Genomic DNA, 10,606 nt, shown 5'->3' with positions numbered 1-10,606 from the left:
TGCTAAGCTTTTGAGCACAGAGCCTTTGGTTTGCAAGAAAGAAACGGGTGCATATCGGCAATGAACAAAAATAATAATTGTGGAAGAGGAATATCTAGATACCAAATCTGTTTTAATTTGTACCAATTTATTTTTTCAAGCACTGGAAGCCTACCGTCTTACCCCGCATATAAGGCATATGTGCTATAAATAAATACAACACTGCTTGTGTGTTATATTCGTTTAGAAAGCCTATGTGTTGTACAGCGAACAAATTATTTGACTTTGAAGAATGGGTCCTAGAATCTTGCTTGGTCGCTGAGGCTTGACCCTCCTACGCGATCGGTTAGGGTTCAAACCCTCCTGCGTGCAGTTCACATGATGTGGTGATTGGTAACGGGTCTTCTCTTTCTGTTGTGGCTGCGTTGTATACGGAGGTTTTGCTTGTTAGTATTATGAATTCTATAAAAAAAAATCTGTTTATAAGAATCGTTTGCATGAATTACATGTAATCACGTGTATTATACTTAAGTACTATGTATCCATCTACTTTCACTGCAAAATATGATCCGGAGCGAACCAAGCACAGCGTTTTCAGAGGATTTTCAACCGTGTGCGAGAATTTGAACACCAGCTTATTGTCCTTGTCAACAGTACTTACCTATAGCTACGTCGCTCAGCACTCATGGCTGTGTAAATTATAAAATAAGAGAATTAAAGCCAAGTAACAGCAGCACCGACAAGTTTGTTGAGAAGGGTGGTTAGTTGGAGCTCTCAAGAATATTCATTGGTTGGTACAGCCTTGTGTTGTAACTAGGTTTCAGCCACATGTGTTCTAATTAGGTAGGTGGTCAAATTGAGGTTTAAGCTAGATGTCGAGCGAATCCCGTATTTTATTTAGAGCACATATGCCTTATATGTGGGGTAAGACGGTAGTACATGTATTAGTACTGTTGATGCTACATGATCTTACTCCCAGATTTGCTTGCGCATGTATAATACATTGTATTAGTATTGTTGAATCAACAGTGTTGATGCTACATTATCTTACTTCCTAATTTGCTTGCGCTTGCCCGTCCTGGTTAACGAAGGCTGTCGGAGCTCTCCGTTGCTGTAGCTCCGCGACGTCTTGTCCTCTAAACCTATATCGAAGCTCCAGCTTCCACTTAGGACTATTCGCTGTAGCAGCTTCAGCTCTTTCGCTATCTTGAAGCGGCATAATTTTTGTAACACGCCACGTCACCAATCAGACACTCCTCGGAAATCCTTGCTCCGTCGAATACGGCGCATAACTCGCGCGAATCCCAAAGTAATCGTGCAAACACCTCGAGAAAGTCTACTTCAAAGTCGAACGAAACGACGTAGTGACTCTGCGTGTTGAAGGTGAAGTCGATCCTCCCAACACCATTGCACACACGCCCCAGCAGCTTCGCCGTGATGCGTGGGTATTGACGCAGTACTTTAGGGAAAATGACCTCCAGAGTGTCTCGCGTTACCACGTGCCTATAACTGGCGTAGGACGTCACAATCGTCCGTCCTTCCGCCGATACAACTTGAGACCGCAAGTAGTGAAATTCGAGCTCCGAAAGATCTTTCGTGTACTGTTCCCATTGATGCAGCATCACTCCACGTCCGTTGAAGTCACCGATACGCAGGTTCTCGTCCATGACTTGGATAACGAATTGGTTAGGGTCAAGCAAGGCGCCCGGGTGATAACCGTTCTCAAACACGCGGTGGTACTCTTGCACTGTCTTGACGTAGTAGCCATCCAGTGCATCCCGACGATTGAAAGTCCGTGCACTAAGTATTTGCTGGTATTCAGTCAGTCGTTGGATTTCCTGTCGAAGATCCATGACGTCCAGCTCCAGGTTATAAAGCTGCGAGGCTTGAGAATCTCGCGTCCGCCCCTTGAGCTTTTTGCGTTGATCGGGAGCTCTTCTCGCAGCGGCGAGTGCTGCGACGGCAGGAACACGCGGAGCTAGCACGGGTCGATACCGTACTGGTGTTACGCCAAAGGTTTCGAAAACCGAAATGATCGTGTTCATTGTTGTCGGGCGAGATATTGTGAATGTCTGGCGAATTCACAACTGACTGAGTCATGTGAATATTTGTCGCCGGTCGGTCGAGTTGCTATTCGATTGTTGGCTTCGGGCGTTTTTTGTTTCGCTCATTCACCACTACAGTTTAAAGTTTGCGGAGATTTTTTATGGGGTGTCCAGAAACCCCACTACTAATAACGCCGCTTTCTGCAGTTGAAACGTACTTGTACAAAAGTTGAACTTACCAAATACAAATACTTTGGCGCAATCTTCTGGACTCTCCTTTTCTATCCGGTCGTAAACTTATCAATTGGAAGCTTATTAGTCGGTAATAAAAGAAAAGTATTTTGTTGTTGTTGTCAATGAGATCAGTTGTTCGTTTTTTATTGGAGCATAGGTATCATTTACCGGTAGCTAACTACCATGAATAAACCACAAAAGACCGAGCAGAATACTCTATTTCTATTTCATTTCAAATTAAAAGAGCATGATAAATATATAAAGCTTGTTGCAGTTTTTTTTAATTAGTTTGAAGAAAACAACCAAAATAAAAACGCTGGGACCAGTAGGAATGCCTCATTCTTGTCACTTCAACATGGCACAGCGCGAGTTCATCTCTACCGGTATCACTGGCATTCTCGTCAAATATATTACTTTTATGGATAGACATTTTGTTAGTGCTGTATGTGAGCTTGGCCGCATTCGTCTCAGCGTGAAGATCAGTATTCGCCGCTCATTCGCGTTGGTTGCTCACGAGCAGCGAACACGCCTTAGCCATACCACTGGTATTACCAGTGTTCTTTTATCATTCATCCATTATTACATGGACGTCGCAACAGCGAAGTTTACGCTGAACACACGCTCTTGTCCCGTGTCTCACTACAGTTACGGACCAGCGTGGTACAACAGGTGTGTAATGAAAAAATCACCTCAACTTGGACGGAATCGTTGGAATTCGTCTCTGATTTCTGCAAGGGAAAACGCGCGTGACCCACAAAAAAGACTTCCACTTCATGACACGATGCTCCTACTCCCAAATCTCCTTGCGTCTGCCCGTCCTATTAGTCAACGAAGGCTGTCGCCACTCTTCGTCGCTATGCCCTGAAGGCGTCTTATCCTCTAAATCTGTATCGAAACTGGCCTCTGTCTTTTTCTCAACTTTAGCTGTCGCAATTGTACCAGCGTTTGGACTCGACGTGACCTCCCCGTAGCCGGTAACGTCCCCGATCAGACATTCCTCGGTGATCCTTGCTCCTTTGAAAATGGCACAAAGATCGCGCGGGTCCTGAAGCAAACGAGAAAACTCTTCGAGGAAGTCTAGTTCGAAGTCAAACGAGATAATGTTGTGCGTCTGCGTGTCAAAGACGAAGTCAAACTTGCCGACGCCTTTGAACACACGCCCCAACATCTTCGTCACAATGCGTGGATATTGTCGTAGTGCTTCAGGGAACATGACTTCCACAGTGCCTCGTGTTACGATGTGTTTGTAGCTGGCATAGGACGTGACGACCGTGCGTCCTTCCATCGAGAGGACTTGAGAGCGCAGGTAGTGAAATTCGAGGCCGGAGAGCGCCTTTGTGTATTGTTCCCACTGATGCAGCATCACGCCACGTCCGCTAAACCCACCGATACTCAGGTTCTCGTCCATAGTTTGCATAACATACTGAGTCGCATCAAGCGGGGTGCCTGGACGATAGCCGTTCTCAAATACACGGTGGTACTCTTGCACTGTCTTGACGTAGTAGCCATCCAACGCATCACGACGATTGAAAGTGCGGGCGTCGAGAATTTGTTGATACTCTGCCAAGCGTTGAATTTCCTGTTGAAGATGCATGACGTCCAGCTCCAAGTTGTAGAGCTGCGAAGCCTGGGAATCGCGCGTCCGCCATTTGAGCTTCTTGCGTCGATTGGGGGCTCTTCTCTCTGCGGCGAGTGCTGTGACGGCTGGTACTCGCGGTGCGAGAACAGGTCGAGATCGTACTGGAGTCACGTCGAAGGTATCGGCTATGGCATTGAACGGGCTTGGCGAGATGTCGTGTACCTTTGGCGAATTCTCGACTGATTGTTTTCTGTCGGAGGTCGGTTGAGTTGCCATTCGACTGTTAGCTTCGGGCGTTTTCTGTTTCGGTCGCTTACGTCCCATCGCCAGCATATGAAGTTGCGGCACGCAAATACCTAGGGGAAGTACAGAGCACACCTTTCGAATGAGAAGCACGAAATACTCTCTGGATTTAGTACTGAAATGGTTGCATCGTGATGGGCCCCGATTGTCAAGAGGATCAGCGCCACACACCAGTTAACCTACTGTCGCGAGGACACCTACGGTATGATAGGACGGGGAATTCAGGTCCAGCGGGTACAAGTGCAAATTTCACTACAAGGATCAAACATCTATATATCTCAGACAGCATTAAAAAGAATTGCTCGGGTTGGAAGTTGGGGCCTAAAGCACATGATTCGAGGCGCAACTTGAAAAAGTGCTGAATTCCTTTTGGTAAGCTCCAGACAATCAAAGCTAGAAGACGTGGTTGTGACATCCTCGTTCCATAATAAAAAGACTGACTGGAGAACCAATTAGCTTGGGGGATTTGCGAACGCGACAAACCGGTAGCTTACTGCCACAAGTTGCAGGGTTTGAAGACCAGAACACCACGAGTGCTGTGCCAATCGACTGAACTCAGTCGGGCCTGGGTCCTTAGCTTTATCTTCTTGTTCGCGCGTGACCAGTCGGACAAAGATGTAGCAGCGAAAGCTGGGCCCAGTGTGCTGAACCGATTGCATTTTTGCAAGCGGCGGACTCTACTTGTGTACGGGGGAATATAATAGCAATGTCCGCGTAAGGGGCAGGTGTAGAAGTTTATTTCCTACACAACCGGTGGGTAACCCATCGGGCTGTAAGCTTCACGCCACAAACAGAATATGCCACAGTGTCCACAGGGCGGCTGTTCGCTCCACAAGGTTAGCGCCTGTCGCCAGAGACACGGAAAAACTTCCTGCACGCATTTTCGGACCGATGGTATCAACATTCACGTCTCAGTAACGACACCAAATGTGGATCGGCGATTCATCGTTCCGGTTAAGGTTTGGACATGAAGCAAATCGATGGGTCAGGGGCCCGAAGAGCTCCCTTAATAAAACTCTTTATTATGAAGAGCATCGTGGGCCAGTCTTTTCGGCGTTCGCAAATATCACACCGCACAACTCGTCAACCATTCTGTTCAGTATGCTTCATGTATTGATTTTAATTAATAGCTGAACTATTTATAAAAAATGACCAAAATGGATTCCCACAGCTCAGATTGCCGTCTCAGGCCCTAAATCTGAGACGTCGTCCCAGAATCTACTCCACAGATAGCTGAGCTAAGGTGCCTTCCAGATTATGAAGGAAGAGGGCACTCGGTGCTCCTACTTGATCTCGCCGTCATCGCGGCAACAAAGGACCAGCTCATTATTTTAATAGAGCTGATCTTGCCCCGTTACGTATTGAAACTGCGGACAAAGTTTCTCAAAATTTTAGCGTAGCGCAGATTGCCCAGGTTCCTAGGCGTACTACTAATGAACTGCGCTACGCTAAAATTTCATGGAAACACCTACTGGTCACCATGAAGGCGTTTTCTGACTTTTTCTATGCTGAAAAGGCAAACTCGAGGTTTCCATGAAAATGTACTGAGCTCGCAACTTGCGACTGTCACGAACGCTCATTCTGAATCTGGCAAAGAGTTGCACGTGGCCATGAAGATTCACTGCGCTGTGTTGGCTGCCGCGTCGCTGTTGGCGGCGCTACCGACGAGTGCAAGCTCAGAGATGGCAGCTCCCATCCGGGTGGCGACTACCGAAAAGCGGCTCTATCTTCGTCGATCTCTGTCGGATACGACGACTGGAGAAGAGGAAAATGGCATCAACAATAACGAGTCGAGCGCCTTGAATGAGGCAGAGGAAGGATTTGAGGAAGAAAAGAACCTGCAAACGCAAGCTCCAACTACAGACACTAAATTCAAATCCGAAGAAGAGGTTTTCGATGAATTGGAAGAGAACATTGAAATTACACCGACTAATCCACAAGAAACGTCGGACGAGGTTGAAGAAGAAGAACTCGACGAGGAAAACGAGAACTTGACATCGACGTCGACGAGCTCGTCTAACGAGTCATCTGTCGATGTGGGTGACGCTGAAGAAGAAGACCAAAGCCCTCAAACCCCCGAAGTAATTACCACAACAGCGGTTAATCTAGATGAGGTGGTTGATGAAGCTATGCGAGAAGAGAAAAGTACCGAAGCCCCGATAAATTTATCAACGACGACTGTTGCTGAAGCAAAGACGAAATCTGAAGGCAAGAGCGTGCAAACGTCGTCTAGTTGCTCACGGGCGGAGCCGGTCTCTTCTACCGAGGCACCAGTTGAGGTGCCTGACACTGAGAATGAAGAAGAATCTGAGGAAGATGAGCAAAACACTGAAAACCTCACGACGAATCTAAAAACTGAGACCCCGACGTTCGCTGAAGCCGAGGAACAAGCGTGCGGGACCGAAGACCAGAGCGTGCGAACCCCTTCTGTTGGGAGTTGTGGCTCTTAGACACGCCCCGCGAAGTAACAAACAAACTCCTTGTTTGCAAAGGGAAAATATGAAGACTGAATTACTTTGTGTCAGTTGCTCTGCTTCCTGAGCATTGACCAACACTCACGGGTCTTTGCCCTCTCTCATATAACGATCTGGTTTCTTTGCTGTTCCAGCTTTCTTCAATCTGCGCCAGGCCTCGATGCACAATCCAACACGCCCTTCTCGAAGAGTGGTCTTCGATGTCGAATACTGGTCTTCGACTACTTTTCTGCTCCAATGCCTGCAATCAGCAACAATCCTTTCAGTCGCTTCTTGTCCAGAGGCTTGGTGAACGTGTCGGCAGGGTTTGTTTCCCCCCTCACCTTATGCAACTCCACAGTGCCTTTTTGCACTTGCTCTCGTACGTAATGCCACCGTAATTCAATGTGGCGCGTACGTCTGCTGTAGGTAGGATTAGTTGCCATCACGTGAGCAGCTTGACTGTCAATTCCTATACGCAATTTCACATCGTGCTGCGGTAACATCTCTTGCAAAACATTTTTCCCAGCAACTGCCTCCATTGTGGCTTCACACGCTGCAATGTACTCCGCCTCCGCGGTCGACAAAGCGATGACGGATTGTCTTCGTGACATCCATGCTACAGCTCCGCCTGCCAGCATAAACACGAAACCAGTAGTGCTCTTCCTTTGATCTGGGTCATTAGCCCAATCACTGTCACAGTAACCCTGCAACACCAACTCCTTCGAGTTGTTCTTCTTTTTCTCGTACTTGATTCCATAATCCAAGGTCCCGGCCAAGTAGCGCAGCACTCTCTTTACCGTTCCAATATGCTTCGCCGATGGGTTCGCTACGAAGCGACTCAGTTGGCCTAATGAATAAGCCAAGTCCGGTCTGGTACTTGTAGCCAGGTACATGAGCATACCAATGGCTTCACGGTACGGAAAGCTGCCGTCTGCACTCTCCTTCTCTCCAAGAGGTGTGAGCCGTGAATTTACTTCCATTGGATTTCCTACTGCATGTGCATTTTCAAATCCCAGCTTGCCAAGAATCTCTCTTGCGTACTTGCCTTGACTGATCATAATGTACTCTGGCGTGTGAGTCACTTCCACACCTAAGTACTGTGTTAACAGCCCTTGGTCCTTGAGACCGTACGTGTTGTCCAAGTCCATGAACAACTGATCTTTGTACTCCTTGCTGTTTGTTGCAACCAAGATATCATCGACGTATACTAGCACGTATACCATCGTGCCACCATCAAACAGGTAGTACAGGCACGGCTCCGTCAACGATCTTTGGTATCCACGCTGAATGAACCAATCATTTAGTTCTGAATTCCATTCTCGACCCGATTGTCTTAATCCATACAAAGCCTTGAGTACCACGTAAGAATGGCCACTCACTCTGCACGGATATCCGTTGATGGAGTGTAGATATTGTCGTATGCCTAGCCATGCATTGAGGTAAGCGGTATTCACGTCTCCTCCGTATACCTCTAATCCCAGTAATGCCGCCAGTCCCAACAACAGTCTAAACGAAGCCATTCTTGCCACAGGGGCAAACGTTTCCTTGAAGTCAATGCCTGGTCGCTGCTGATTCCCCAACGCCACTTTCCGAGCCTTGAATCTTATCACGTAACCCTGATGATCCGACCTCAAGGCATAGACCCACATTGTACTCACAGGCTTCGCATCTTTGGGCATGTCCTCATCCGGTATTTCTTGGATGACCTTCTTTGCCTTCAGTGCAGCGATCTCTACCATTTCTGCTTCCATCCAATAGTTAACAAACCTGGATCGCAGTGCCTCACGTCTGTTACGAGGAATCTTCACCTCACAAGCACGAATAGGCCGGCCATGCTCATCCAGAACCCGTGAAGTCGCTGCATTCATCACAAAGTCATCAAAGCGTCGAGGTTGACGTCTTTCTTGTACCTCTCGAAGTCCTGTTCGAGTTCTCTTGGTATCTGGCTTTGCGGCCTCGTGTTCCACACGAGCCTCTTCCGACTGAGTTTCATCGCGGTGGGTACGCTTTCCAGTTTCTCGAATGACAACTGGATCAAGACAAACACTAGCGTCCATCTTCTGCGCGTTATTATTGTCCACAACCGCACTTTGATGTTCATCAGTACTCTCTGGGTCTTCTTCAAGCCCCACACCACTCGACGAGTTGTTATTCTCCATTGAGATAGTCTTCTCATCAAATGAGAACACACTTGCTACAGTAATGTCGTCGTCTGTCGGTAATCCTGCTTCGTTGTCATCATCCACCTCATTACCATCCAGCGATGAGCCCCGTGTTCCCACCACAGACTCAACGTCAGCACCATCATTTTGCGTAGATGATTCCGACTGCTTGCCACCAACACAGAGATTTCCTGAGCTACTTGCCTTAATCTCGCTCCTTGGAATGCTAGTAGTAAGATTACATGCGCTCGAAGCTGCATCAGTGAGTGATACTCCGCCATGGCCATCACTCTCGTGTAGATCCGCTCTACCGAGCTCTCTCGTGCTTTCAATCTCATCTGGTCGATTATTTAGAGCATTTGAGACATCATCTGCCATCTGAACGCCCTTCTCGTGCTCACTGTTAGCCGCTACATCCACCTCGCCTCCCACGAGTCCAATAGACAACTCAGAATTTGGCTCGCTAACCAGCTCCATTGTCTTGGATGTAGCCATTTCGTGGTTCAAACGGTTGTCATAGTCCACATCCTGGTCATCACGTCGGGTAAAGTGCAGTGACTCGAGGTCCTCCTCATCTACAGCACCTTCGTGACGGTCTTTGTAAACTACATCTTCAGCAACCCGTAGATCAGATACAAACCTGGCGGTGTGCTCATCAGGAAAGTAAACTTTGCAGCCTACCACGTCCTCTTCGTAACCGAGTAGAAAGCCAATCTTGGCGTTGTTATCATGCTTGCGTCTTCCAGACGTCACAGGAACATGAACATATGCTAGAGATCCAAACTTCCTAATGTGATGCACGTCAGGTTTCATTCCAAATATCATCTCATAAGGAATTCCTTGAGTGCCACGGTTGTATACCCTATTCTTGACGTATACAGCATTTCGTAGTGCTTCCGGCCATAGACTCCGAGGAAAGCCTGCATGTACCATCGTGGTTTTCATCATGTCCACCAATGACTGATGCGTTCGTTCGCACAAGTTCAATTGAGAACTTTTTGGACCCACTCGGATGTGCTCAATTCCTCTCCGTGCGTACCAGTTTTCCATACCTTTGTTGATGAACTCCCCACCTTTGTCTGTCAGTACTTGCTTCACTTTGTAGACAGCCCCGTTCACATTTCGTCCTGCTTGACGCTCGGCCCAGAGTATGTACTGTTGCAAGTGCTTGTTTACAACTGAACTCTCTTTACTAGTCAACAGAAACACTCTCACGAATCTGGAGTATCCATCCATAACCACTAGTACGGCTTCATACCGAGTCCGATTATCTTTACTTGGAATGAGAAGGTCAGCGTACACAACTTGATTCGGCCACTTTGTTGCCCTGTCCATCTTCTTGCGATGAGCCTTCTTCTTTTGCTTCCCCACATGACATGCGTCACAGATCTGCTGGTGACGCTGAGTCAACATCATGCCTCTCACTAATCCCCGGTCTACCATCGTCTTCAGATATTGTGGACAAGTATGACACATACGCTCGTGCCACAATGCCAAAGTGCCAACCCCTTCGGCTATAGTAAAATTTACCATTGGACGCCGATTAACAGGCTCTTTCACGCTTGTTTGACCTGGATGTAGTCCCAGAAACCCCCAAGTTGCTTCCTGAGGCTTCGCCACTGCTACTGATTTCCCTTCCCAAAGAATAGTAAAGTCCTGAGTATCATGATTGAACGTAAAGTCAAACCCTTGTTCATGAGCAAGTCCGGGAGAGAAGAGCCCGAATTCAGCTCCGGGTATGTAGAAAACATCATCCGGACACATTACTGTCTGCTCTCCATTCACCTCAGTAGTTAAGGCAACAGTCCCCATCCCAGCGATACGAGCTGCAATGTTTGGGGAAATACC

The 10,606-nt window shown here is 47.5% G+C and overlaps 3 protein-coding genes across 3 annotated transcripts; 1 reads left to right on the top strand and 2 right to left on the bottom strand.

Moving 5' to 3' along the window:
• Positions 1-353: 353 nt before the first annotated feature.
• On the bottom strand, positions 354-2,024 carry PITG_21273 (uncharacterized protein; the record flags this gene model as incomplete). Its single annotated transcript, XM_002895079.1, has 3 exons — positions 354-390; positions 641-668; positions 1,223-2,024. The coding sequence occupies 3 exons, from the start codon at positions 2,022-2,024 to the stop codon at positions 354-356; spliced, it is 867 nt and encodes a 288-aa protein (XP_002895125.1).
• A 1,021-nt stretch (positions 2,025-3,045) lies between these two features.
• On the bottom strand, positions 3,046-4,161 carry PITG_21272 (uncharacterized protein; the record flags this gene model as incomplete). The annotated part of the gene is made up of 1 exon (XM_002895078.1): positions 3,046-4,161. One exon carries the CDS (start codon positions 4,159-4,161, stop codon positions 3,046-3,048), a length of 1,116 nt encoding a protein of 371 aa, XP_002895124.1.
• Positions 4,162-5,645: 1,484 nt separating this feature from the next.
• On the top strand, positions 5,646-6,590 carry PITG_21271 (uncharacterized protein; the record flags this gene model as incomplete). Its single annotated transcript, XM_002895077.1, has 1 exon — positions 5,646-6,590. One exon carries the CDS (start codon positions 5,646-5,648, stop codon positions 6,588-6,590), a length of 945 nt encoding a protein of 314 aa, XP_002895123.1.
• Between the last annotated feature and the right edge of the window lie 4,016 nt (positions 6,591-10,606).

This window comes from Phytophthora infestans, genomic scaffold (genome assembly GCF_000142945.1).
Source record: "Phytophthora infestans T30-4 supercont1.266 genomic scaffold, whole genome shotgun sequence".
Taxonomy (NCBI): domain Eukaryota; phylum Oomycota; class Peronosporomycetes; order Peronosporales; family Peronosporaceae; genus Phytophthora; species Phytophthora infestans.
This window is presented reverse-complemented; position numbering and strand designations above follow the sequence as displayed.